A 26,712-nucleotide genomic window follows, 5' to 3' on the forward strand; every position below is an offset into this window, starting at 1 on the left:
GCTACGGGAAGCCGGCTCCACCGGCCCGGACGGCTCGATGTTTTCGCACGAGGTGCGACTCGATATGCGGTCGTCACATGAAAGCAATCAATGCTTCCGAGGAGCTGAGCTGAGCTCAGGCTCTTCATAAGAGAAAGCCATGAAGTCGGTCGCTCACCGTGGCGGCCGTTTCTTGGTGGACTGTCACCTCGACGACTTCATCGACACGGCAAGGCTCCTTTAGCAACATCTTTATACGGAGCTTGCTGGCGAGGCATGAACCATTTCATAGCTCTGCGCCTCAGAAGCATACCTCGCAAGCGACATGTGAAACGGCCACGGTCTCCGCAGCCTGAGAGCGTCCCACAATGTCGCTGTCAATATCAATATCCAACGACGACGGAAAACCCTGCTTCCTCCCTGGCTCGCCCGTGCTGGGAGTCGTCAAGCTTGTTACCTACGATGACCAACCCATTGGCGAGCTATCCATCACTTTCCGGGGGCGTGCTTCCGTCCTCTTGATCCATTCATATGGCGACATGACGACGTCACGGAAGGACTACCAGTCGGTCGGCTATCTCTTCTCACAGCATCTCAACCTGTACCGAGGAAAATACACGCATCGGAAGGGCAGTTACATGTGGCCGTTCGCCTTCTGCATCCCTCTCGCTGCCGCACCTCGAGCGGTAGCCCCCAACTCGACGGATTTCTTTCATGCAGAGCATCCGTGGAAGAATGATCGTCCTCTGGGATCGCACCCACTGCCCCCAAGTATGAGCCACGGGGGTCGCTTTCACTGCTCCATCAACTATACACTGGAGGCGACGCTGGCCCAGCCGGCCCGGACGCCCCTCTCCTCAAGCAAGACGTTGACCGCCAGCAAAGAAGTGAGAGTCCAGCCATTGCCCAGTCAGGTAGATTGGGACAGCGAAGGCGACTGGCCATATTCCAACTATCGGCACAGGCTACAGTACATAATGAAGGATGTGTCGGAAAGCCCCTCTCCACGGGGGCTTTTATCTCATGTCAGCCATGGTTTCTGGGGCAAAAAATCGGACGATCGCAAAAGACTCGAAATATGCATTTCAGTTCGGGTCCCCAAACGGGTCCTCCTGACGGAACAGCCTCTCTCTCTGATTGTATCAGCGTCTGCCTGCTCAATCACAAAGGGCTCTCAGCCTGAGAATGTGTCATTGGGCAATCAGCTCACGATCACACAGTTCAAGATGTCATTTTGGCAACATACGCATGTCCGTGCAGGTCGACATCACGCCTCCTCGACCCGACGCGTCTTCGTTCGGAAATCATCTTCGCATTTGGTCGTCTCCGAGACCCCGTCGCTAGGCTCGTGGCAGGAGGGACAATCCGAGGCTCAATCTGGCAGCTCAGTCACCGCCACAAGCCTGTCAGACATGGTAGACCTGTCTCTCCCGACTGCAATCCTGACCCCAGACTTTTCGACCTACAACATCGCCCGATCCCACTCGCTGGAGATGACATTCAAAATGCAGTACCTGAACAAGAAGTTCAAGTTCTGCCCAGGGAACATCCCGATCAGACTCCTTCCGGCAAAATGTGTCCCCCAGGAGGGCCCAACACTGGACACACAACTCACGAATGTGTCGGTCAGCGAGAGTGACCTGCGAGAGGGATGGATGGTGTTTTCGCCAGGGGAGAATTTGAGCACCGACGACGATGTGGCCAATATCTTATTAGAAGAGCCGCCTCCACAATACAGAGCCTGATGATGGTGTTGTCGCTCGGATGACGGACGTGGTTCACTCCTGAGCCTGGTAGCGGTTGCTGGGAGGCGTTCTTGCTCGAGAACAGGTGTCTATCTACTGCCTTCACTAAGGGCAATATTTACTTAATGAGAAGCTATGTCTCATGCCCAGCCAGCACATACGCGGGCCCCGCATCCATTTCGATCACGTATAGGTCTTTTTTCTCTCTAAAGATTGTTCGCTCTACCTACACTACCGTGAGGAGGCCACAACACACGAGCCAGGCCAGTTGACCAATTTACCAACCAACCACAAATCCACCCCTTGACTTCCGGCATCATGACCGGAGAAACCCAGACCCAGACCCAGATACAGTGGTATCATGATGACTGAAGGGAAGATTTTCCTGTGCCCGAGAAGACGGCTAAGCCTCGCATCTCGAGGAACAACGACCCGGGGTAATGCTGTGATGGTCAGGCCAGGGGCAACCACGGCCCGGGCGGCTGATGGAGGGTGCAGTTGGTGGCTTACTTGTGACATTAACGGATGCATATGGGAATGGAGCATTTCCCATGCAGAGAGTCACCCGACGTTATTTCACAGGTCGGCTGCTTCTTCTTCTTCGAGGAGTCATGCAAGGCATGGCAAGACCAAGGCGTGAGTGTTTTTTTCTAGTATAAATAGATGCTTGGTGCCCTGGTACAATCGTAGGTCTTGTAGATTGACAGAAAGTTATATATCTATCTTGCTTACTTATCAACATTTGACAATATACTTCTGGGAAGAAGGGAAATAAAACGAACCCCTGGCAATCATGCTGGATAGGCTGTTCCACAATAACAAGTCGGAAAGCAAAGTAAGTAATATTTAAAGCAGGCAGGAAAGAAGAGAAAATATTGGACAGCAATACCCTGATTGCAGTTCCTCTTCGCTTGTTTCTTCATTTGCTCAAACCAGAGCTACACGCTCCTATTCCAAGACACACACCTCGAACTGACTGACTGACGAACCACCCAGAAACACGGACCTGCTGAAGAAATCGCAACCAGTCCGGCGGATCTGACACTACCAGCACCAGCAGCTGCTGCTGCTGCTTCCCCCCGTTCTGCTGCTACTGCTACAGCTTCTACTGTGGACACCAACGGGGATCGTATAGAGCCTGCTCCGCCAGATGCAGCGCAACAAGATGCTACCGTGACAACACAGCCTCCGCGACGGCGCAGGTCTTCTGTCCTCAACACCCTGCTGCGTCGACGCTCTGCCGCGACTGATCAGGGCCATAACGTGAAGGATGGTGCGGAAGGGGACGCCAACAAGGTCAATCACAGTCCCAGTCCCAATCCCAATCTCGGTCCGCCCGAACAAGATGTCGTCGTCACGGCGGGAGAGGAGCCCAAGCATAGGTTCTGGCATGGCATTACGGGCACGGGCGAGGGAAAGGAGAAGGCCACTACTACCCAGTGAGAGAGGCTCAGAGGTGGTAGGGCTCGAGGGAAGATACTTGATGGGCTTTTCTTAGGAGTGCTGCGGGAAGTCCTTCATGTACCTACGTACCTGTAATCTGGGATGCGGTCGTGTTGACTGAAGGGAAGGGAAAGAAGTGAGCCGAGACAGGAGAGACTGCTGCACACGCCTATAGTAGGTCGGGAGTCAGTAATACGTATGCAATCATAATTTCTGCTCTGATCTTGGATCTTGGATCTTGGATGCAGTACAATGTTGAGATTTCCGTTTCCTGGGTCATCTGTCGTTGTCGTCTCATGACTCATTTCGCAGACGACGGCGACAATCTTGTTGTTGTCGACCTCTCTTCCTTTTTTCCCCCATGCAGATCCCCTATCCTCGAATATATCTATCCATATATTTGTACATACATACATACATACACACACACGCAACACAAACTCACAAATCATCCAACTCCGCGGCGGTGGCATTGTCGAAGAAGGGGTTATACTGCGCATTGACGAACTGCGACGACCAGATGACCGGCTCCGATAGGTTCAGCGGCATCCGCGATGCGCCCGTGTGTTGGTCGAACAACGTCAGCGTCGTCATGTCCATCGTGTCCATCGACATCGGATACCACTGCGACGACGACAGCGGCGGCGACGAGGGCGAGGGCGGCGCTGGGGCCACGTTCGGGATGCTGTTGTTGCCGCTCACTGCCTGGGCCCCAGCGGGCATCACGCTGGTGGGCATTTCTCCGGGGAAGTATGATGGACGACCTGTTTTGACGACCACGTGGAGAGAGTTAATATCAATCAATAAATCTCCACGGTACGGGTAGGTATGTGTCCACAACCAGGAATGACAGTGACGTACCCTGAGGATTGAGCCGCGTCTCCTTGAGCCCCTGCATCATCTTCTCAGCCAGACGGGCGGCGTTGGAGTTGGTGCTCAGCTCGCGAAACACGGTGAGACAGACGTCGGCGTCCTCGTCGACGGCGAGCCAGTCGATGTCCTCGACCTCGACCTCGGCCTCGTCGCCCCCGCCGCTGCCCACAATGCAGAGGCTCGCGACCAGCAGGATCGACGTGGCGCAGATCAGGCACGAGATCATCTGCCACCAGGGAAAGTCGTAGATCAGCTGGCGCTTGTCCGCCACGTTGTGCAGCAGCCGCGCCGTGTGCTGCGCCGCCACCACGCACCGCTTCTTCGACTGCACGATCCGCGCCCGCTCCGCCTGGTAGAACGCAAGCGGGTCCGGGCACGAGCGCAGGAACCGCGACGGCGACAGCAGTGGGCGGTGGATCAAGGCTTGCAGGTTGTAGAACTTGATGGCCAGCATGTTCCTCTATCGGACCAGGCCATTAATGAGTCTATTAGTCCTCCACCTCCCTGGATGTCGGACAGAAAACTCACCTGTCGTTTCAGTTTCGTCGACTTTTGGAAAATGTGGGCGAGGTCAAACCGCAGCGCACGCGGCAGACTCGCCCGCCACTGCTGCAGGTCCTGGTCCAGACTCTGGACGGTCGAGAGCGCCAGCGCCGCGTTTTCGGTCCGGTTGGGCCCATAGAGCAGAGAGAAGACGCGGCCGATGATGCCCGAGAACTGGATCATGGCCACGAAGTACTCACCGTCGGCGCACTCCTGATCCTTGGGGGAGAGGTTCCGCCGGGATTCGGCGGTGCCGTTCGATATCGAAATATCCGAGGCCTTGGACGGGTATGCGACCTTGAAGTCCTCGTCGTGGATCGCCGGAGGTCGTCCGAGTTGCAGCGAGAGTAACCGGTCGAGGACGTAGAGAGAGTACCACAGCCGCCGGCGGTTCTCGACCATCGACACTCGTTCCAGGCTATCCGATGTCGGTCGCTTCACGTCCTCCGTGTGGAGTCCAATACTCTGAGAGCTTCTGACGGCTTTGCCCAGAGTTGTCCACGCCCTTATATGTGATGGGACGGTGAGTATATATACCGGCAGTTCCTGCAGCGTCAAACTCACCGATCGGTCTGACAGGTCGCCAGTAGGTAGAAGCACTGCGCTAGAAGGGCCGCAATGTAGTCCATGCCCTGTTCTTTTTCGTTGGATTGTGAAATAGAGACAGCCTGATCGAACCACAGGTGGTGGTGATGAATCCTGGCCCCTCGCTCACACGTATCGGCAAATGTTTCATAGCACGCCCCAATGGCGAAGATGGTCACTGTGACGCTGGTGAGTTCAGTCCCCCATACAGACATATTGGGGATGTGGTGTGACACCTACGAAGCACAGATAGCCAGGGTCCACGGAAGCTCTGCAGGGAATCGGAGCCCCAGAACGCCTCGTACTTCTGCCGGAAGACAGGCTCCCAGATGAACGGGTAGGCCAAGTGGATAGTAGAGAAGTAGATCTCCAGAAATTTGTCCGCCACAGCCCGGGGTGGCAGAGATTCGGCGGCACTGTCGACACAGGCCGTGCGCAGGGCTCCGTCTTGCTCGTAACTGTCCAGCTGGACCGTTGACGTGTCACCTTCAGACGGTTCGGCCTCGGGGCGCAGGGTGAGCGCCTGTTTCATCGTGTTGAAGAAGGCGATGTCGCTGGCCTCACCCAGGAAACGGCGTGACAGGGCAGAAGCCGCGTCTTGCTCCGGTGACGCCTGACTAGAAGTCGACTGAGTGGTGGTGGCCGGGTTGGTTGGTTCGGGCGACAAGGACGGAAGTTGGATGGCTGACACGCCCAAGTCGATGGCCTTGCGATCGTCCTCCGGGAGACTATTGCGCAGGCCCTGGATGAGGAAATCGTATCGCCGAACGGCTTGCCTCAACTTCTGGATCTCGTCGTTGGCCGACAGCAGGCTCAGCTGCGTCTGGCGGGTCTCGGACTGTCGCCGTCGCGTCGAAGGGACGTTCCAGCGACAGGAATATCCATAGCCCGCGCACCGTCCGCAGACGGGGTGTTGGCCATCGCACTACGCAATGCCGAAAATTAGATCTCCTTGTGTTTCTGTTGCTTAGGTACCAAACACCAGCAGCATAAACAGAGCGCTGTGAAAACAAAGCTGGGATCTCCCACCTTGGACTTGAGGACTCGACAACTGTCACAGGCGCGGGTGACACGTCTTCGTTTCAGTCCCTCCTTGTTGTTCTGTTTGATCACGTCGGCCATGAGGATGCTATCGGCTTGAGATGTGTCTGATCAGCCGCGTGGTAACAAAGAAGGCTGTCAAATGGGAACAACCACGATTCCCGGCCTCGTGCTAGAATTTGCTGTAAAAGGGCCGATGATATAATGGCAGCGTCTGACCATCACATAGACGTCCAGTTGAGTTGCACCTCTTGCTGCCATTGCAGTCCCATGTCTTCATCGTGTCGTGTTCCCAACTTGCCGGTTGATCCGTCGTAGCCGCCAGTTCCGCCAGTTCCGGGCATTCGTGGGGAAAAAGGACTTTGGTAAGAGTGAAACCCCAAGAGCAAGATATTATGGCCAACCACTGAATAGAAACCGGGGATGTTTCGTCCGGGTCCTTCAGGTTGCTCGCATCAATCTGGATTTCGATTTCGTGGAGCCTGAAAAGCTCCACGCTTTGATTACTCATTCTAACACAGTCACCTGGTGGGTGCCTGGTGACGCGTGCTCTTTCGTTCTCAAGGAGTCGATTATCCTGATGAGGCTCACCTATCAGGAGTCCTCAAATGGTCTCCCTGACCAGGCAGAACACTCAGCCAAGGTGCGGTCATCCTTCTCCACAACTACTGGAAACTGGAGGGTACGCTGCCCTGTCGCAGAGCAGCAAAGGAACATCTCCAATAAGAGTAACTCGGCTCACGAGAGATTCGTGGAGGCTTACCACTTAACCACCTCAGATACTGAGTATAAGCCCAGTCAAGGGTCAGCGACGGCGGTGGGACACATCAGGATGAGAGGATTGCTGCAACAATCTGCAATAATGCAATAGCCCGATGGGGGGCTATGTGTCAGAACCATATCCAGATACCTGGACTGTGGAGTCCTCGTTTGGGATGACACGCCCATTCAACCGTGTCTGCGATGTTATATATACGCGCAGTTGTGCCATTGAGGGCTGTCCACATTCAAGACTACATCGAGAAATCCTTTCCTGCAAAGGATCTTCCTCGTTGAAATCCAATTTTGGTCCGTCGAGATGGCTATCAAAGACTCATTCCTGGCCAACGGCACGGATCACGTCGTCCAAGGTACGATGAACTACTACCTGGATCCCTCAAAAGGTGGGTTCACAGACTTCTACCCACAGACGGCTGGATATTTTCGGCGGAAATACGATCCCCACCCTGTCCAAGTCGCGGATATACGAGGCATCGAGAAAGAATTCAGCCTCGACAAGCATGGCTTTGCGGTGGTGCAGCACGAGAGTGAAGAGAAGGATTTCACCGACGATGAGCAGGTCAAGAACCGTATCTTTGCTGAAGTTGCCAAACTGTTGCAGGGAGTGTATGACATCTCAGTCCGCATGTTGGGTGGATGGCTGACGGAGCACACACAGGACCGGCGCCACTCAAGTCCGCCCATACTCCCACCTAGTCCGTCGCGAACGGTGGGAAGCTGCCCAGAGCGCCTTGGAGGGGAAGGAAGACCACGAAGTCGTCCGCAAGAAGGTTCCGGCGCGCTTCGTCCACGTCGATCACTCCTACGACGGCGCCGAGCAGATCCTCCGCGACAACATGCCGGATGAAGAGGAGCGCGACCGACTCACCAAGACACGATGGGCCATCATCAATGTCTGGCGTCCGTAAGTGCAACCGACCACCCACGCCCTATGTCATTGAAAATTGTGAGAGAAAGGAGAAAGCGGAATTGACTTGCTCAAACAGCATCCGCGAGGTCACGCGCGATCCTCTGGCTGTCTGCGACGCACGTTCGGTGGAAGAGTCGGACCTCGTCGGCGTGAGCGCGCACACGCTGGCCCCGCAGACGGGCTCGTGCGAAAGCGTCTCAACGGGGCGACACTTTGAGACCTGGTCCGTCAAGGTGAACCCCGCGCACCGCTGGTACTACAAGAGCCACATGACGCCACAGGACGTGCTGCTGCTCAAGATCTTCGACTCGAAAAAGGATGGCCGCGCCCGTCGGGTGCCGCACTCGTCGTTTTACTCGGACGAGGATTACGGCGACTCGAGGAACAGCGTCGAGGTCCGGTGCCTGGTCTTTTGGGAGAATGAAAGTCGCGAATAAATGACCGGGAAATTTGCGTTCGGGTCAAAAAGAGGTGGCGCCGTGCAGGTTGAGTGAGCGAGTGAGGGCAACCGAGACAGCGACTGCCTCCTAATATAATTCTACTCATCACCCACACAATGCGTGCGAGATGGGAAGGAATGAGCTACGAGAGGACATGCAGTATTAATGGAGAGACTAGACTATAGAAGGGCAGCAAGTCACAGAAAGCACATTATTTGAAAGAAATGAGAGACAAAGGAAAAAAAAGTCCTAGCTGACAAACACAGAGATTGATCAACCAGGCTCCATTGACAAAATTATGCTATCGACTATCGAAGAGAAAAAAGCTGTGTGCGCAAAAAAACCATGTCGAGGTTTTTTTCCTTCCCTGTTTTTCATAGGACCATCTCCGTCGTTACCACGTTGGCGCTAGTAATAGTAGTAGTAATTGTCCAACTTTGCCAGGTAGAAGCCAATAGGAAAACTAGAAAGCCATTCCCAGAGGGAATTTACAACGCAGCAGCGAGACCCACGAGGGCAAGGACACCGAGCTCGACCTTGGGAAGCGAGGCGGCGCCGGTGTACTTGGCCGGGGCGACGGGCGCGCCGCTGCTGCTGTAAGGAGCATAGCCCCAGCTGGTCGAGGCAGCAGCCACGGGGGTGCTGGTGGTGCTGACGGCGGCAACGGGGGTGACGGTCGTGGAGGACCAGTCGGCCCAGGTGACAGCGGAGCACGAGGGAACAATGGTGATGGTGCTGGTGGCACAGCCGGTGCTCCAGCCGCTGGTCGAGCAGGTGACAGAAGTGCTGGTGGTCGGGCCGCAGGTGGTGGTAGTGCTGATGGAGACGGGCTTGCTGGTTGTGGTGGTCGTGGCGCTCCAGTCGGCCCATGGGTCGGTCGTGGTCGTCGTCGTGGTGGTCCAGTCTTCCCATCCGCTGCAGAGCTTCGTGTCCCAGAGGGTCAGGGTGCTGGTGGTGCAGGACTCCTTCTTGTGGCTGGTAGCGCACGAGACAGAGGTGGTGATGGTGGAAGTGCAGGTAGCAGGCTTGGTGGTGGTCGTGGTGGTGGTAGAAGTCGTGGTCGACCAGTCCTCCCACTCAGCCGCGCAGGCAGAGTCGGTGGGATAGATGGTAACGGGCTTGGTGACGCACGAGTCGGACTTGCCACCAACACCGCAGGACACGGTCGAGGTGGTGGTGACTGGGCAGTAGGGGGTGGTCGCCGGCTTCGTGGTGGTCGTGGTCGTGGTGGTGGTGCTCCAGTCGGCCCATGGGTCGGTCGTGGTGGTGGTCGTCGTGGTCGACGAGGTCCAGTCCAACCATGGGGAGGAGATGGCAGAGCCAAAGGCAGAGCCGACAAGGGTGGCAACGACAGCAGTCTTCATCTTGAGAACTTCGGTTGAAACGAGTGACGGAAGTTGGTTTTGGTAGTTGGAGCAAAGAGCAAAGGCAAGAAACGAATGACTGAGGTGAACTTGACGCGCTTGGAGAAAAGAAAAAAGAAGAATCCGTCGAGGGGGGTTCGCAAGATATAGACAGTACTCGAAAGCCTCAAGGCACAGTATGGCCCAAAAGGGGCGGCTGGAGTATCCAGATGGCTGTGGGGAGGCGTGCAGCCGCAGCGCCATTCAGCTTTCCCGTCCAGCAAAAAGTTCCCATGGCAATTTCACCAGGGAAGTTGGAGTCGGCTATTCCAGCAGCCAGAAGGCACCACTTCTTCGTTAGAGGATGGGGACCAGTAAACTTTGACTCACAGAAACAAATCGACTTCAGCCATAGGAGAAATCAGCCTTGGAACCGGAGATGGTCGTGGATCAGTTGCGAGTGGACCGGACGGGGGGGGCCAGACTCTCATCGAGGGCTCAGCGCGGTATGCTCTGTGAAAGAAGCGGTGGAACGTCATTGGTCTTCTTGCTTGGGGAAAACCGACTTGATTTCCAGGAAGACGAGGTGATTGCATAGTGGAAAAGCAAGCCATAGCTGATTTGCCCGTTGTGGACACACTGGTGGATACAATAACAACCGGTATGCTGTCTACAACCGCCCGTGAACTTGGCATGGACAGTGCTGCCCATGAAGAAGCCCCAGGTCTCCGGTTTCTGTTCCTTTTTCCACACCGGCAATCTCTATCCAGGGGGAAACCTCAATCACACTGTTTGGATTGGGCATCATTGAGCACGTTCCCCTGCAACCGTGGGGAAACGAGAGACCCAAGTGGAGAGGCGAAGCAAAGCCGTTGTGTCGAAGCGGAACAAAGGCCAGTAGGGCGGAAGGGCCAAAAGCAAGAAAAATTGAGAAGCAGATTAGTAGAGATGAGAGCCTGTCCACAGGTCGGGGAGGCGTTGCATTGCCAAGAGGACTACTCTCCGCCACGAGGCGGACGCAGCCTATACGCGACGATCCCGAAATGAAGCTCAATTTGGCGGCCGTATCGATAGTGGATTTAAGGTTGTGCGCTAGTCTGAGCTATATAAAGGGGGCCAATGGGAGTGGCGAAACGGGGAAGTTAGACGCGCTAACTGTAATTGGGGGCCGCTTCACACCAAGCAGGTTTCCAGATTCGGTGCTCTTGGCTCATTGTGCTTTTTCTCTACCCCCTGGACAACATCATTCCATGTGGCCACCGCTGATCTGCCTGCTCATACTGTACCACGCGAGACTGCAGCCGTCACGCCAGCCCAACAGTCCGGAGTATAACCTGGCAACGCTTTTCCCAACGCTCTTTCATTTGGGGGTAACCGCCCGAGCGGGGATGGTTCACCGCCTGAATAGCAGGTCAACACAGGGGGTATGGGATGCCTCCTCGTATTCGTGTCAACTCATTTCCATGAGATTTTCCTACCTGCACAGATTCACCCAGCACAACCAACTACTGCAACGGATCACAACGATGTCCAGGCATGACACTCGCTGGCCCGTCACGGACGTGATTGCTGCTCTCTCTTCCGCGGTAGAGCTTCCGTTGTTCAGCAGTATTAGCAGAGCCGGTTCCATGTTCACTCCAAACTCTCTTTCCTCATCATGCTTCTATTTACCTCAACATGCAAGCCTCTCTTATCTCTGTGCCCACCAGCGGCTCAGCAGCCCAGCATGTCAGGAGGGATGCATCTTGCCTGTGCCACAACGCGAACGGAGGATGACTCTGCAGTCCGCGCCAGGCCGATTATCGTTGACGCCGTGGGAGAGACTCACATCTGTCTGCCTGTGGCGCATGGCTAGACTGATGACGCGATTTTGAGGCTGCGCGCGGTCTTTGTCCGCCCAACGCCTTGTCATTTCCCCCTGAAGCCCTCACAGGGAAGGAAATCTCTTGATACCATTATTTCTCCGTTCTTGCTTTGTTGACCGCCGCCGTACTATGGCTAGGGAACTAACATCTACTCGGTACAAGCAGTCGGACCATTTGATCGGGCTTAGGTTACTCCTGGTCTACTATTTAGACGGGAGGCGTTTTCGAAAGTCCGTTGAAGCGCGTCGACCGCTCCGTACTCTCCGTCGGCCTCGATCTTACTGGCATCCACTGATTCTTGATCTTGGAGAGCTGATGCAGCCACGGCGCAGTCTCCAGGTCTCTCAGATTTACGAGAGAAACTACTTCCTTTATGCTTGACAACAAGACGTTGCACTCATGCTGTAGTGGAAAGAGACCTCTGAAGTTGTTATACTCGGAGCCGATTTCGTATCGAGGAACGCTTGCCAAGTGGATGCACCAAACCCGTTTCCTCCTATCCCCCAGCGCCGTGTTCTGTCACCAGTGATGGTCACATTGACGCGGAGTCGACTTATGGCGGGCCTCATTTCAAGTGCAGGGGATTCAGGAGATGAGCGAAGAAGGATAAGGAGAGCATTTCTAGGGAGGCAATGCCTGAATACACGAACATCATGCTCCAGGAATCGTGCCGACTGTCACCAGTTGGACGCAGACACAAGCCCTACCTTCTGCCATTAACCTCCAGTGTGATGTGCACTTTCCACCTCAAACGGTACTGGTCTCTTCGAGACCCAGATTCTAGTTGTCTGCACAGGTGATTGACACGAAGGGCGGAACCATCAATGTCACACTGTGATGCATCTCTCGCGCTTTCGACTGTCTTGTCACTTCAATACGCTGAAGCTGACGTTCCGCAGACAGCCTTCGCTAGGTCCGCCGTTTTCTCCAGGTCTGTCACTCCTGCAACGCGACGATCACGCAGTTCTGCTTTGTGCTGCCGTCTACAGATATAAAAACTGCATCGTCTTTCATCCATGTCAGTCCAAAATCAGAGAATCCTCTTTGAGAAACCCTAGCCGTCTGAGAAATCCTGGCTGGGATCACACGATATATAGAATGACTCACGGCTATGTACCCAAACGTCATTCTTAGTGCCATGTTGCTCACAGAACTAGAGGGTGCATACGTCCTTCTCTCAAAACACGTCTTCACCAGTTGGCAGCATTGGCTCCAAGCTGTCAAATCAACGCTCTGCGATGGCAAGCCCCATGGAAGATAACGTATCTCCTAAGATGTGAAGTTGTAATCGCCTTATGACTTCCTGGTCTGCAGCGGCATCGTCAACCCATTCTTTCAACGTCTTGGACTTGCGCGGGCATATACATGGACCTCGTCATAGTTAAAATTTTGCATGGGAGAGGACGCACAGAAGTTCAGAGTTCAATTCTGGTTCCAACACATCTGGAACGGTGAAGACACGAGCGAGAGCTAGACGCGAGTGTCCGACGTCGACGTCGCAGACAAACTCGACCTAAACGACTCATGCTTGAGGAATCTTCCGGGGAGTGCCAGGTCAAACAAGCCCATCCTGCCCAAAGCCAATCTGTCTTGCACAGATATACAAGATCACCAGGGATTGGAGCAAATACTTCCCCCAGTCATTCCGAAAAGAGCAGCCCGGCCAGATTCGATGGGGCATGGCGATGACCAAGAACGTTCACCGCGCGTTTGTCGTGCTGTGATATGCAATCCAATGCTACACCAACTCTACGTCCCCCAGCTTAGGCAAGAAGATCCGGTCGTGAAGGAAAAGGTGGAATCCGACACCCCCTTGGAATTTAACTGACGCACGATGTTGACGCGGCCGTAGTGTCGACGTCGACTGTTCCTCTGAACTTCGATTCTGTTCGTGATCTACATACAACACGGATACTCAAATCGTCAGCAGTCAGTTTCACTCCTTCTCCCGTTTCTGCCTCTGTCTTTTGTCATCACGCCCGACTAATTCATGTTCAGTACCGACATCCACCACATTACATCCATCTATGCAGGATTGCAGTTCAGTGCCGGAGTCTCCCTTCAGTGCTCTGGCAGTGAGACTCTGGTAGCTCTCCTGGCCCTCAGCATCTCCTTGTCGATCAGAGCACCATGGAGCCCACACTAAAACCCGATTGAAGAGGTCCATTACCTTAATCAGATAGCCTGATTGGTCAGTGCTGCTCAGCACAAGCCAGGACGACCGAACGGAGGGTCTTCTTTTCCTTTTACTAGACAGGCACCCAGACAGACAATCATACCCACGCGATCTCATGCTTCTATCATGTCAACCCTTCCCCAGGTAGAGAACCGGCGCTGGTTCAATTCTTTCTACTCTCATTCACCGGTGGCTTCGCCGGGATCGACGATGGTGGCGGCCATCCGCGTTACGCCCGTCGGCACCTTCCAGAAGTGGAGTAGCGGCTATCGGCACGATAAGAAGTCGGCATCTGAGCCGACAGTGGTGACATTTTGAGATTTGACGTTTGACCGCATCGTGAGACGCTTCCAATCTCTTCCTATTGCGCATTTTCCATTGTATCATCATCGTCCATTGGATGGCCCACGTCGAATCGAGTAGACCGCCTCCATTTTGATAACATCCGTTCTCAAAGCATGATCAGCGGAACTGGAGTCGCCAGTTGCTGTCACCAAACTTGGCGTTCGTCGCGTTCACTATTTCTACTCCAGATCTGCCAATGATGGGTAACAACTCGCGCCACTCAAGTCGTCGACGGCCCTCGTCCGTGCACCGCGAAGATCTAGAGGAAACAGCCCCACATCTGCTTGATCGCACGGGCTCGCAGGAATTCAGTGTTGTCGAGAGTGTGGCCGTCCAGGAAGTTTTGACCGGGGATGAGACGCCGGATGTGGCACCGGCTACATGGCCGCAGTCGGTGAGATATCTGGTCTTGATTTGTGCTTTCCTGACCAGCCTGAGCTTCGGCGTCACTCAAGTGCCGCTGCTATACGTCTTCAGGCTCATGACTTGTGATGCGTACTACGAAGATCATCCTTCTGGAGTTGTGCACGGCGTTGAGCGGTCGTCCACGACGGGAATATGGACATCGGTTCTGTCCGCAGCACTGGTACCCTCGGTCTACTCGGCCAGTCCAGACACTGGAAACGGGTCCGATCGATGTTCCATTCATCCAATCGAAAGCGCAACGGCCCTGTCAGTGTCGTTGCTGGGTGCCAGCACCCTCGTTTTCGGCACATTGAACCTGTTCCTGACCGGCAGCTTGATCAAGCGCATCGGGGTCAAGCCGACGTTGATGACCCAGGTGTTCTTTCCCGCCCTCCGGTTACTGATACAAAATGTGGGTGTCGAGGTCTGGGGCACTGCAGGAATCATTATCATTCAGTGCTCGCAGATCGTCACCATCGTCGGGGGACCCAGTGGATATATGCTAGCACTGAACACCTTTGTTACCGACGTTGTGGAGCATGAGGGCCGGACGGCGGCTCTGGGCAGACTGACCGGAAGCATGATGTTTGGCTCTGCCCTGGGTTTTTTGTTGGGTGGTGTTGTCGCCGAGGCCTTCGATATCAAGGCCCCCTTCCGTTTAACCTTGATGCTCTTTTTGACTTCCTGTGCCTATGTGTTCATCTTCCTGCCACATATCCCGCCACAGCCAAAAGAAGTGGACCCGGATTCAACCAAGGCCAAAAAGACAAAGACGACTTCGACCTTCACCAAGTTCTTCGGTCCTTTGATGGTGTTTGCACCCCGGAAGTTTGTCACAAGGGAGGGCATTGTCAGAACAGAGTATGGGGCATTCTTGCTGGCGTGGGGAGTCTTTCTGGGAATACTAGCTACAGGTGAGGATTTTGGCTGCGGTGAAGTTATCGCCAGCTAACATAGTATACAAGGCTATCTGCCCACGCTGCTACAACTTTATTCCACCGACGTCTTCAATTTCGGGACACAGCAGAACGGTGGACTCATTTTCATGTACTCTATGCTGAGGGGCGTCTTCTTGACATTTGCGTTTCCAAAGTTCATCGCTGTTGGGAGGAAGTGGATGCTGAAGAGAGAGAAGCAGCACAGGGCAGATACAGGAGAACCCACACCATCGGAGCGCGCACCGCTATTGGCAGAATCCCGAGATCAAGCAGACGCCAACAACGTGCACAATTCCAAGGACAAAGAACCCCTCACGGAGCAAACGTTTGCTTTTGATTTGACGTACACGAGATTTTCGCTGCTTGCCGACGGGCTTCTAACACTGCTTTGCTCGTTCGTCCGCCAAGGCTGGCAAATGTATCTTGTTGCAGTCATTCTGCCGTTTGCCGCCGGGACTGGGTCCGCAGCGAAAGGGACAGTCCTTCAGATGGTGGGAAGCTCTGTCTCCAGCAGCGAGCGAACAGATGCCCTGGCCGGGGTGTCTCTGGTCGAAAACATGGCTCGGCTGGCGACGACATTTGTCTTTGGTGTTATCTTTGCGGCGTTTGCGAGCATTGGAAGAACGGAGCTCGTTTTCACCTGCAACGCGGTAAGTGCTCCTGCTGCACCGGAATTATTCTGGGTGACGCTGCTGACACCGCTTCCCAGGCGGTTGCACTGATCGGGTTCGGAGTCCTGCTGTTTGCTCGTTTTCCACCAGAGGGGAGTCGCAGGCTTGACCAAAAGGACGAAGACGAGAATGCTGCATTATAAAACATAAGATCGCAAGAAACGCTATCTTCATTGACCTCATGCAGTGGAAGTCATTTCGATTGACAAGCCACTTCTCGGCCGACTTCATTTCCAAATAACAGTGAACGGTACAGCACAGCATTCGGCTCAAAGTCACCAGCAGTGTTGTTTGGTCTCACCGAACTCCAAATCACTGCGATGGTGCTCACTTCCTATACCTTTCCAACCTCTTCGCGCTTGACTATCCTTCACCAACTCGCGGTGTAACTCTCAGCCCTCCGTATCCGTCCCTCGAAAAGCTAACTCAATTGTGATCCTGTGCCATATATTAATATAGTTCCTTCATGCTCTTCATGAAGACGTACACATACGTCGACGGCCTACTCGCCTTCGCGAACGAATACCCCTCTGCCCGACGGCACCTACGGGCTGCCGTTGCTGGTCGACCGACTCTGCCTCGTCTAAGACTGGCACTGTTGGATCACGCTGGGGACAGAGGGGTGATTAAGCGAGCTGTGGGTGGTGATGATGATGATGATGGTGGTGGTGGTGGTGCGGCGGCGGCGGGTGTGTTGGTCATCACCGGTGTGGTGGTGGTGTTGTTGGTGGTGTTGGTGGTGTTGGTGGAAATGGAAAATCACGCCAAAGAAGACTAAGACTCACGGCTCTGTCTCTCTACGACCAACAACGAAGGGCGGCGTCGAACCACGGATGAGGGTGGATGGTTGGTTGGGTGGAAAAGTTGTGCTCTATTGAATATATAAACGGACGGAAGTTGCTTATATTGAGGACAATTGAATTGAATCACTTTAATCCAGCATTTGTATGTGCTCTCCAGATGCTACTCGTGTCTCCTCTCCCTCCCCTTCTCTCTTCCCCTTCTCAATTCTCATGCAAGAACATCCTGAACCAGCCCACGGCGGCGTTCTTAGCCCGGGCCATGGCCTCCCTCTCCCCGAGCACCTTGGGGTCTCCTCGCACCAGACACCCATGCTCCATGCCCGGCAGGTGGAGGTAGTCGAAGTAGACGCCCGCATTGGGAAGTGTCTGGAAGGTATGCATCTTCAGCTCGGCCGTGTATACCGGGTCGTGTTCGGGCGCCAACATCTGCACGGGCACGGCGACCTCGTCGATGTCCCTCTTGGTGAGGAGGCTCGGGTGGCCAATCGAGACACAGTCCACCAGCCGGTGCTGATTGTGCTGCTTCGCGCCCAGGCGCAGACACGCCCAGCCGCCGTAGCAGAACCCGACGGCGCCGACATTCTTGTGGCGCTCGCGCAGCAGGCGTGCGGCGTCGAAGATCTCGGGCTCGCGAATCTCGCGCGTGTTGCGGCCCAGGAATCCCGCAAAGTCCACCTCGTGGAACCGTCCCGCCAGGATCGGCTCGAAGGGCAGCGCCTCTCCCCCGAAGAAGTCCGGCACGTACACGGTGGCGTCGGCCTCGTGGGCGTAGTGGTCCGCCAGCAGCCGTGCGTTGGGGAACGTCCATCCCAGTGCGTCGTGGATGAAGAGGATCGCTGGCTTGTCGTGGTTGTCGCCGCCGGCCACGTAGCAATCGATGGCGCCGAGCTTGTCGACCCGTCCGCTGGGTGTGCCTTCCCACGCGAAGCTCTTCAGGCAGCACGACGTTGACATGGCCATTTTGGTTTCCTAGGTGGGAGAAGTCCACTCAAATGTGTATCTCACAGAGTGTTGTTTGTACTGGAGGAATGTAGGAGAGGAGCAGCAGAGATAGGTTCTCTATCCGGGGAAAAGGGGGGGATGCCTGCCTCCCTGTCCATTCTTCACCTTGAGAACGAAAACATCCCGTTCCCGAATTCGTCTCTTGCCCAGAGCCTGTGAGTCATAGGACCCTCATAGAGGATGAATGTGATTGGAAAAGTGGGAGGTAGGGGTGCTTCGGTTATCAATAACGAACAACCCGTGGGGGCGGATATCATGAAGGATAATACGAGTTCTGTATGCAGCTATGAATTCGACTCCCGCTCAGCCTCGGGTCTCCCAGCGCCAAGTAGGACACTACTGACGCATATCATCCAGCTAAGCACCAAGCACCAAGCCTTTTGCTCGTCTTGAATGATGCTATTTTCCCCCGACTTGTGCCCATGTGGACCGAAACATCCATCAGGGTCGGAATATCCCCCATCCATCCCCAGATTCGTTGGCTGCGACCGTTTTTGTTTGCTGATTTGCTTGCATTCACCCTCGGGCCCGAAGCTTCTCAGTAAATGCAAATCCCCAGCTCGTTAGCATCCATATCTAGGCCTTCTGATGTCGTCGCACCGGCTGACCTTGCTTCGTTCTGCACCGAGTATCGAGTACTGCGTATCACTCCCCTCTGGTCGGAGGATATGTTCACTGGGCCGTGGGTTCCCCACAGAGAATCCAGCACCTCGTCAAGTCTCTCCATGATGGCCTCCCTCACGATCTTCTTGGTGAAATCCTTGGTGAAATCCTTGGTGTATTTCTGGAGATCCGTGAGTTCCGATGCGAGAGGCCGGGGCTTTGCGCGCACCGGGACTTGGACCTTTGGACCTCGCTTCAGGCGATTTTTCTTAGTCAGTACTGAAACGATCATCTCTGCACCGTGATCGTCCCAGACCAAGAACCATCCAAGTTCACACGCTCCAAGTTGGCCCCACCAAGCACTGGAATGGTTAGGCAGAATCTCGCCCAAATCAACGTAAATCGAAGTCCAGCATTTCCTCTTCTCGAGAATATCAGATGTCGTGATCTCAGTGGAAGTCCAGGCGTCCAGAAAAACCTTGAGCTCGGCCAGCAGCGCTGTATCGTCGATGACACTGGCAGGGGCGCATGTGAAGTCTCTCAAGAAAGTAAACCAACCACTCAAGTCCTGATTCTCTGCATCATCTTCTTGTGAGGCATTGGCTTGAATGCAACCGCTTGCACTAACCGAATCCCCGTCGTCATGAAGAGCCTGGCCCTCCTTTTGGGTTGGCCATCTGTAGAAGCGCGGTGCGACAATGCATTCAAAGACTGACCAATCTTGGCGGGATTCAAACGCCAAATGACTGAGTTTTCTGCGTGCTCCTCTGTCCTCGTACATGGCCGCATCTGTGGCGTACAGCACAATCGTGCTCATCGCCACCATGGCTTCCCACCGTGGCCCTACGTAAGAAGAAAAGGTCCAGGCCTTTCTCGACACGATGTTACTCCCGATGCCGCATTTCCCGCCAAAGCAAGTCAGCCACGACCACTTTGTTTGAGGCCGTAAAGGATAATTAGGCCGTGAAGGAGATCCATCATACGCCCATACGAATTCGTCGCCTCTTCTTCCCATGAACAGTGCGGCTTCATTTATATCCGTGTCTTTCTTCCTCAGGATTATGACTGGGCCTGGATACCTGTAAAACTATTAGTAAGTTGTTCTCGGGGTGATGGAGTCGACGACTTACCCTGCTACTTCGTCTCTCCATCCTTTCCCGGGCTCGCGCAGCTCGACGGTGCTGGCATCATACTCAAGTCTCGGTGGGGTAGGGATCATGCCCGCCGACACCCAGTCGCTCAACTTCACTCGAGGCCGTTTTCGCTTCGGCATACTGGATGGAGTACAGTTCTGGTAGATGTGGCTGCAGTCAGAACGTCTAGTACTTGTGATGAGTAGAAGTGAGAGGAAAAAGATAAGGATTGCGAGTGTCTGGAAGGTAGACGACGAGCCCGAAGTGCCTGTGATGAGCAGGAGGCTGAGTCAAAAGTGATGAATCACCAGTGATTAGTGGTATAAGCAGACGAAGCGTGCGAGGAGCACATGTCATTCACAGTGATTCCATTGTCGGTAAGGCCAGTCTCAATTGACCGTGAGTGGACCTGTAGGTCCAGGATGTAGAAAAAGGTATGCAAATGTTATCGGAAACTCAAGTCGGAGCTGTCGCTGTACGAGTTGGATAGAAGTGTTATTAGTAAGGTAGGTAGGTGTCTTGAACTCTCCCCAAGTGACTGACCACTGCTACATGAGTCGCAGTTCACTTCGCTAGGTTGTCTCTCCCGTTGTTAGATCTCTGGTATTCTGTATGATATGGTGACTCTGGTCTGAATTCTCCACAGCCAACGATGGACCTGGCCTCCGAAAATGGATCCGTGTTTCCAGAAGAGTAAACCACGGTACATAGGTGTGGCCCCGGCGCCGGCCGGCCACTGCTTGTAGTTTGTCCATTATCACCGAAGTGGGCAGATCCAACTCGATCCGTAAGGCCGTTACAGCCGCCAGCTCCTCTGACAGATAGCTAGTGGACAATGTTCGCGAATAACCGTATTGGTATAACCTTGGGTTATAGTGGCTCCATATCTATTGAGAAATGTTAACTTTGTCCGATATAGCACTCCCCCTCGTCACTATCGAGCCCTATACTTACGCGATAATCTTGTTCAAGGCCGTGCTATTGATTTTTGATCTCGATTCGTAGGGTCCATTCTCACGCGGTTACAGCTTTCTCATGCAGAACCTCACATCTTGACGTGCATGGTGATCATGAATAGCTGTACGACTGCATGGCGTACCTCCCAATGTCCCACCCTCGCTGCGACTTGCCAAGCTGCTGCATACAGTCTTCCAGCCATGCGGCTTGTGGGGAGCCAACCTCCTGGCGAAACACAATGAGTGCCATGCGAATAGCGATGGCCATCTGAACGCCATGTGTCCAGGAACCCGATGGCATCAAATACAACGGGATTGTCCGACAGATGTCAAGAGCCGCCTTTCGGGCTTGGTACACTAGAGAGGCACTGGATATTCTGGAGAGTCCGTCGTTGGCGTCTCCGCCCAATTCGTTTTCGCAAAGATTTGGTAGTCGGGTTGGGTCCCCTTCGATGGTGGCCTTCGGGCTTGTGGAAAGGGCAATCCGGGTTTTCCGGAGCGTTTTCCAAAGTTCCAGAAGGATAATCACCGTGGCGTTGTACACGATGAAGGTGTAACCTGAGTCGGCGATATCCTCGAAGACTAATTTGGATGTAAAGCCAAATCTTTGCTGCTCCCCCTGCGACAGAGGGACCTCTTCAGCTTGAGGTTTGGCCTCACGCTCCCACTGAATGTGCCAGTTTCGCATACGTTCGAGAAGGTCCGCAAAATCTGCCTCGAGGCTGAGGTTCAGTTCTGCCTGTGCGCACGCATCCGCTGTTTTCAGGTAACGGACGAACTTCACATACAAGCCAGGAAGCTCAGAGGCGAGGTCGACCAGATACCCTACTGGACTCTTTGGCGTTTGAGAGACTGCCCAGGGAAGAGTCTTCCACTCTTCGGAGGCGAGACAGGTTGGACAACGGGCCGCGACGGCCGCGAGGATCATGGAATATCGATCGGTCTGAAAGGCCCACATGGTGTATGGCTGTTCGAAGATCTCGAAGCCCTGGATTCGGAAGTATTCAGTCATGCCCAACATATGCTGAATCCACGCAGTGCCGCTTGTTGCTGTGAGATACTTGGTGTTCAGTCAGCTCCTGGGGCTAGTTGGAAGAACAACGAGAACACCTACTTCGCACATTGTGAGGATTGCTATTGACAGGACAGTCTGGCCCGCCGACGATCGGGTAGGTCGAGAAAGTTGATCGTTCAGCTCCCGGAGCGATCGTACATAGAGGTCCATTCCCTCCCGTTGTGCCTGTTTGACGTTGACCCTGCGGCCGAAGAATGACGCGGCAAATGATTTCATGCATCGCCGAGGAAGGCAGTCATCCATACGAAGAGCCTGGAAGCCTGGCCAACGGTCGTCGAGGAAAACATTCCCATCCTGTAGTTCTTGATTCATGAAAGAAAAATATAGGTCATCCCCCAGAATGCTCAGGCTCGTCTTCGGTCCTGGCAGTCGTAGTGAGGCATCTTTTCGAGGCTGGCCTATTTTTCGCCGACGAAATGCTGGATTGTCGTCGATGAATGCCAGTTCTTTTGGGTAACCTGTGCATTCAAGCTCGCTTCTTTGGCATCGGACGCATTTCGGCTTGGTCTCGTCTGGGATTGGTCAGGACGCGTCAACGAAAACGAACAACAGCCAGCGCTGACGGCCAGCTTACCACACTTGAGACGTCTTCGGCGACAGGTAAAGCATGCTTTTGACCTCCTACAGACGATCGTTAGCAAGATGGTCGTGATTCAGACAGTTGTTGAAAGAGCACGGTTGACCCACCCACCACGGCCAACCATCGTTACTGATTTATGCAGGGGAGGACACCGAGGAGCAGGCGGTGGCGAGGTTCGCTCTCCAAGAAAATTAACTGGCAGATCTTTTAGAGACCTCCAAGATCGGATTCATGGGAGATATTGTCGACTTTGTCCTTGTCCTCGGGCGTCGATCTCCGCACACGCATTGCTGTAGCGTTGTTTGCCTGAATACAAAGTGATGATCTATGTAGCCTAGAGGAGGAAAGTAGACTCAACGGGAAGGCAAGACGGGGAGAAGTGCATGGATTGAGACAGCTGAGAAACAGCCATGACGGCATAGACGAGTCGATGAGGCTGAGTCTTTGGTGTCTGTTGGTGGCTCAGACTTGATAAAGAGACTTCGATGAAGCTGCTGGTGGATCGGCAACTTCGCAAACGAACCAATCGAAAATATGACCGTTTTGGGAAGCGGGCCCGTTAATCCTTATTGGCTGCACGGTGCTGAACCTCGCCGGCGCCCAACCAGCGCATCTCCCTTCTTACAAGGCCCTCACTTCTTCAGCCGTCGTCGTCATTGGTGAAACACGGTGGTACTGACCTGAGTATTCAACTCGCTCGTTCAGGCCTTGCCCTCAATCAGCAAGAAATCAGCCTCGCCGCCTGACTCTATTCCCGTTGAGGAGGATTTCTCGATTGGCCTCTACCAGGTAATATACTGCATGGGCTTCCTGTGGCGGTCCAGCCATGACGAACCCAGCATCAGAATGTACAGGCCTCCCCCAGCGAGGGTATATAAGAGCCATGAAGACTATGTCCTTGAGTCTTGATCGGACACAATCTTCAGACACTCCACACAAGAACAACAACAACACCACCCCTTAATCATCATGGCAATCCTGCGCTTGACTCCCCTTGCTGCCGTCCTGGCACTATCTGGCGTGGTACACTCTATTCCCGTACCAGAGCCGCTCCTCTCCGAACTGGCCGACCCTTCCTATGGTCCAATTCCGGGCCAGTCCTCGTTGTACAGCACATACAACGGCACAGCACCACCGTTCCCCGGCAACATCACCGGTGCCATCGTCAACACTACCTCCGGACCCCCTGGCGCTGACGACCTCCTCTTCCAGAACCTGCTGTCTGCGGAGTGGGTCATCTTCTCCTTCTACCAACAAGGAGTCGAGCTATTCAACAGCACTGCGTTCGTCGAAGCCGGCTTCCCCAACACCACCTACGAGCGTATTCAGCAGATCCGTGACAACGAAGCCGGTCACCTGCGTATCTTTCAGGATCAGATCTCCACCAACTCGGTGAAGCCGGGGCCATGTCAATACGTGTTCCCCTTCGACGACCCAGTCAGCTACATTGCGCTTCAGACCATCATTGAGGTCTCCAGCATGGCTTTCCTCACCGGTCTCGAGCTGCAGGCCACGCTCACGTTGTCCAAGGCAGCTCTGGTCGCCATCGCCGCGACGGAATCGCGCCACAATACCTGGTCGCTCATCGACAACTTCAAATCCAATCCCTTCGCCGGCCCGGCAGACACCGTGTACCCCTACGCGAACCAGATCCTCGATTTTACCAATGAGTGGATCGTCAACGGCTCCTGCCCGGCCGAGAACCCAATCTACCCGTCACCGCGCCAGAATCTGCCCCAAATATCGCTCGCGGAGAACACAACGTCGATTGCACCGGGTTCGACCGTCGTGTTCAACTTCTCCCAACCCGACAACCAGCCCCGGTTCACCTCGGGCAGGGACTACTACGCCGTCTTCTTCCACGGTGTCTACAACATCTCGGTCCCTTTCAACACCACGGACTACTCGGCGGTAATCCCAGCACAGATCGACCCGGTGGGAGTCATCATTGCTGTCGTGGCCGACGAGGAAGGCGCGCCCACCAAAGAGAATGTCCTGGCTGGGACGTTGATTATGCTTGAGAGTCCTGCCACGCTCGCCGCGTTAGATATCTGAAACTGGCAGAACATCAATACTGTCGGCTTATTGGATATTTCTAGGAGCAGATACGGTGTCAGGTCGAGGACAGGGGGGTTTCGCACAGATCTCCAGCACACGCAGGTTATGTGGTTTCGTTGTTCTTCTCATATTTGTACTGTAATGATATAACTGGCTCAGTCAATCTCATTTCCCTCCGCATCTCAATCCGTCCGTCACATCAACATCTCAAACCACTACAGATTTAATTCAACATGCATTCAACATTCAATGTTCGTCCTCAAAATCCTCAAAGTCCTTCCTTGCCGCCTCCGCAAGCTGCGGGTCCGTGAGCACGCGTAGCGCCAGCATCGACATGCCCTTGGCGCACTGGATCGCCGCGCGATGCGCCTCATCCGTCGCCGCGTGGCCCGCGAAGCCCGGGTGGTGCATCGACACGCCTGGCTCCGTAGGAATGGGGAAGGCACCGTGGAAGCTGGGCACTTCGAACGAGACGTTTCCTGTGTGTGTCGTGTGGAACACTTTGGTTAGTGGATGGTTGAGAGGAAGAGGAAGAGGAAGGCGATAATGGTAGTGATGATGAACGTGAATTGGCAGGTAGGGGGCTTGCTTGCTTGATTGAGCCCCTTATTTTCACTTACCCATGTCCGTCGACGCCGTGTATGACTCGTCGTTCTTGACCATGATCTTCTCCCCGATCGTCGCCATGTCCTCGACGTATTGCTTGCACAGGGGCAGATTGACCCGCAGGTTCTTGTACGTTGGGGCGCTTTTTGGAGTGGAGGTCAGCCAGATCAGCCAGATCAGCATACAAAGAAATAAAGGAACTCCTTGCCAATAGCAGACCAATTACACCATCACAGCACTTTCTTTTTTTCCCGAGAAAGGGAGAGGGAGGGGCAAAATGGCTATAGTCAGACTCACCGAATATATTTGATCTCACAGCCTGTGGCGGCCGCCGCGGCCTCGCAGCACTTGTGGACCTTGTCGAGCAGCTTGTCGGCCCCGTCCATACTGGGGGCGCGCACGTACCAGTTCATGCGCGTATAGGCAGGTATGACATTTGGAACGGTCCCTCCATCCTCGACGACACCGTGGACGCGCTCATCGGGCCGCATGCGCTGGCGCAGCAGCGAGACATTGTTGTAGGCTGCAACGGCGGCGTCCAGTGCATTGACCCCGTTCCACGGCTCGCCCGCCGCATGCGCCTGGCGGCCGCGGTATTCGACCCGGAACTTGTGCGACGCGATGAACTTCAGCCCCGCGAGCCCCGTGTACCCGCCCCGGAACTGGTGGCCCGTCACCGGGTGCGCCATGATCGCGGCGGCGACGCCGTGGTCGTCCCGAAACGCCCCCGCGTCGATCAGCTTGCACTTACCCCCACCGCCCTCCTCGGCCGGTGTGCCCAGCAGACGTAGTCGTCCGGGGATGCCCGAGGCCTTGAGAGCGGCTGCGGCGCCGAGGAAGGCGGCGATGGACGACGTGGCGATCAGATTGTGGCCGCACGCGTGGCCGATGCCGGGCAGGGCATCGTACTCGGCGCAGAAGATCACCAGGGGACCCCCGCTGCCGACCTCGCTGGTGAAGGACGTTTCGAGGCCGTAGGCCTTGTCCGTGACGGTGAAACCCTCGGTTTTCAGAAACTCAGAAATGGTCTTGACAGCGAAGAATTCCTGGTACGCCAGTTCTGGGTGCTCGTGGATGGTTTGGTTGAGCTCCCTCAGCTGCGGCTCCGCGGCGTCGATAGCGTTGAGCGCCACCTTCAAGGACTGTGCCACCTTGGCGTCTCCCGGCCCAGCCATAGCGAAGGAGGACGGGGGTGGTTGTTGTTGTTGTTGGGTCGAGGAATTCCAACTATTAACCCTACTTTTCGCGAAAGGAAGAAGATTGAGGGGAAGAAACAGGGAACTGGGGTTGGAGTCCTTTTTCCCTCTTCTTCCTTTTATAGGCCAATCGCCATTACAATCAAGGATTAGAAGGAAGACAAAACTTCAAGAAGAAAGTTGCCGAGAGAAGGGCAAGAAGGACAAGTGAGACAAGAGAACACAATCAGCCGCACGATGCCAGCTGAGGAAGAAACTCTAAGGTCGGAGGGTTTCACGAAATCAGCAGACGGTGGGCACCACCTCCAGTGAAATGTCTCTTCTTGTCCAGCTATGTATATATAACCCAGTCGACGTCGGACGGGAAGTTATTGACCTACCAGAGAATGCTGTGCCGTCACCAATAAGCTGTCAGCCTCGCTATTGAGAGAGCAAGCCAGGAACAGGTGAGAGGATATCTTTCCCGGATTCCAGGGCTAGACCGCGATCGGCTGGCGACTCAAGTCGAAGCTTAGTTTCAGTCTAACCATCCAAAACGAGCAATTGGCGTTCGCTCCAAGAGTTATTATCTTGTACTATTGAGAGCCAGGGTATCGCCATCTCCAAGACAAGATAACT

General features: G+C 54.6%; 12 protein-coding genes across 12 annotated transcripts; 6 read left to right on the forward strand and 6 right to left on the reverse strand.

Moving 5' to 3' along the window:
• Positions 1 to 347: 347 nt before the first annotated feature.
• Positions 348 to 1,724, forward strand: AYL99_10846 (hypothetical protein; the record flags this gene model as incomplete). Its single annotated transcript, XM_018842352.1, has 1 exon — positions 348 to 1,724. The coding sequence occupies one exon, from the start codon at positions 348 to 350 to the stop codon at positions 1,722 to 1,724; it is 1,377 nt and encodes a 458-aa protein (XP_018688513.1).
• A 793-nt stretch (positions 1,725 to 2,517) lies between these two features.
• Positions 2,518 to 3,167, forward strand: AYL99_10847 (hypothetical protein; the record flags this gene model as incomplete). Its single annotated transcript, XM_018842353.1, has 2 exons — positions 2,518 to 2,559; positions 2,721 to 3,167. 2 exons carry the CDS (start codon positions 2,518 to 2,520, stop codon positions 3,165 to 3,167), a joined length of 489 nt encoding a protein of 162 aa, XP_018688514.1.
• Positions 3,168 to 3,608: 441 nt separating this feature from the next.
• On the reverse strand, positions 3,609 to 6,290 carry AYL99_10848 (hypothetical protein; the record flags this gene model as incomplete). Its single annotated transcript, XM_018842354.1, has 6 exons — positions 3,609 to 3,931; positions 4,029 to 4,500; positions 4,569 to 5,088; positions 5,148 to 5,346; positions 5,409 to 6,093; positions 6,198 to 6,290. The coding sequence occupies 6 exons, from the start codon at positions 6,288 to 6,290 to the stop codon at positions 3,609 to 3,611; spliced, it is 2,292 nt and encodes a 763-aa protein (XP_018688515.1).
• A 997-nt stretch (positions 6,291 to 7,287) lies between these two features.
• On the forward strand, positions 7,288 to 8,336 carry AYL99_10849 (hypothetical protein; the record flags this gene model as incomplete). Its single annotated transcript, XM_018842355.1, has 3 exons — positions 7,288 to 7,595; positions 7,648 to 7,893; positions 7,976 to 8,336. 3 exons carry the CDS (start codon positions 7,288 to 7,290, stop codon positions 8,334 to 8,336), a joined length of 915 nt encoding a protein of 304 aa, XP_018688516.1.
• Positions 8,337 to 8,827: 491 nt separating this feature from the next.
• On the reverse strand, positions 8,828 to 9,703 carry AYL99_10850 (hypothetical protein; the record flags this gene model as incomplete). The annotated part of the gene is made up of 1 exon (XM_018842356.1): positions 8,828 to 9,703. The coding sequence occupies one exon, from the start codon at positions 9,701 to 9,703 to the stop codon at positions 8,828 to 8,830; it is 876 nt and encodes a 291-aa protein (XP_018688517.1).
• A 4,564-nt stretch (positions 9,704 to 14,267) lies between these two features.
• Positions 14,268 to 16,225, forward strand: AYL99_10851 (hypothetical protein; the record flags this gene model as incomplete). The annotated part of the gene is made up of 3 exons (XM_018842357.1): positions 14,268 to 15,387; positions 15,439 to 16,061; positions 16,121 to 16,225. The coding sequence occupies 3 exons, from the start codon at positions 14,268 to 14,270 to the stop codon at positions 16,223 to 16,225; spliced, it is 1,848 nt and encodes a 615-aa protein (XP_018688518.1).
• A 323-nt stretch (positions 16,226 to 16,548) lies between these two features.
• Positions 16,549 to 16,860, forward strand: AYL99_10852 (hypothetical protein; the record flags this gene model as incomplete). The annotated part of the gene is made up of 1 exon (XM_018842358.1): positions 16,549 to 16,860. The coding sequence occupies one exon, from the start codon at positions 16,549 to 16,551 to the stop codon at positions 16,858 to 16,860; it is 312 nt and encodes a 103-aa protein (XP_018688519.1).
• Positions 16,861 to 17,086: 226 nt separating this feature from the next.
• Positions 17,087 to 17,845, reverse strand: AYL99_10853 (hypothetical protein; the record flags this gene model as incomplete). Its single annotated transcript, XM_018842359.1, has 1 exon — positions 17,087 to 17,845. One exon carries the CDS (start codon positions 17,843 to 17,845, stop codon positions 17,087 to 17,089), a length of 759 nt encoding a protein of 252 aa, XP_018688520.1.
• A 580-nt stretch (positions 17,846 to 18,425) lies between these two features.
• AYL99_10854 (hypothetical protein) lies at positions 18,426 to 19,763 on the reverse strand (the record flags this gene model as incomplete). The annotated part of the gene is made up of 2 exons (XM_018842360.1): positions 18,426 to 19,569; positions 19,621 to 19,763. The coding sequence occupies 2 exons, from the start codon at positions 19,761 to 19,763 to the stop codon at positions 18,426 to 18,428; spliced, it is 1,287 nt and encodes a 428-aa protein (XP_018688521.1).
• A 928-nt stretch (positions 19,764 to 20,691) lies between these two features.
• Positions 20,692 to 21,966, reverse strand: AYL99_10855 (hypothetical protein; the record flags this gene model as incomplete). Its single annotated transcript, XM_018842361.1, has 2 exons — positions 20,692 to 21,639; positions 21,694 to 21,966. The coding sequence occupies 2 exons, from the start codon at positions 21,964 to 21,966 to the stop codon at positions 20,692 to 20,694; spliced, it is 1,221 nt and encodes a 406-aa protein (XP_018688522.1).
• A 1,237-nt stretch (positions 21,967 to 23,203) lies between these two features.
• Positions 23,204 to 24,289, forward strand: AYL99_10856 (hypothetical protein; the record flags this gene model as incomplete). Its single annotated transcript, XM_018842362.1, has 1 exon — positions 23,204 to 24,289. One exon carries the CDS (start codon positions 23,204 to 23,206, stop codon positions 24,287 to 24,289), a length of 1,086 nt encoding a protein of 361 aa, XP_018688523.1.
• A 249-nt stretch (positions 24,290 to 24,538) lies between these two features.
• On the reverse strand, positions 24,539 to 26,073 carry AYL99_10857 (hypothetical protein; the record flags this gene model as incomplete). Its single annotated transcript, XM_018842363.1, has 3 exons — positions 24,539 to 24,771; positions 24,913 to 25,040; positions 25,196 to 26,073. 3 exons carry the CDS (start codon positions 26,071 to 26,073, stop codon positions 24,539 to 24,541), a joined length of 1,239 nt encoding a protein of 412 aa, XP_018688524.1.
• Between the last annotated feature and the right edge of the window lie 639 nt (positions 26,074 to 26,712).

Source organism: Fonsecaea erecta, assembly GCF_001651985.1.
Source record: "Fonsecaea erecta strain CBS 125763 chromosome Unknown Scaff12, whole genome shotgun sequence".
Classification (NCBI taxonomy): Eukaryota; Fungi; Ascomycota; class Eurotiomycetes; order Chaetothyriales; family Herpotrichiellaceae; genus Fonsecaea; species Fonsecaea erecta.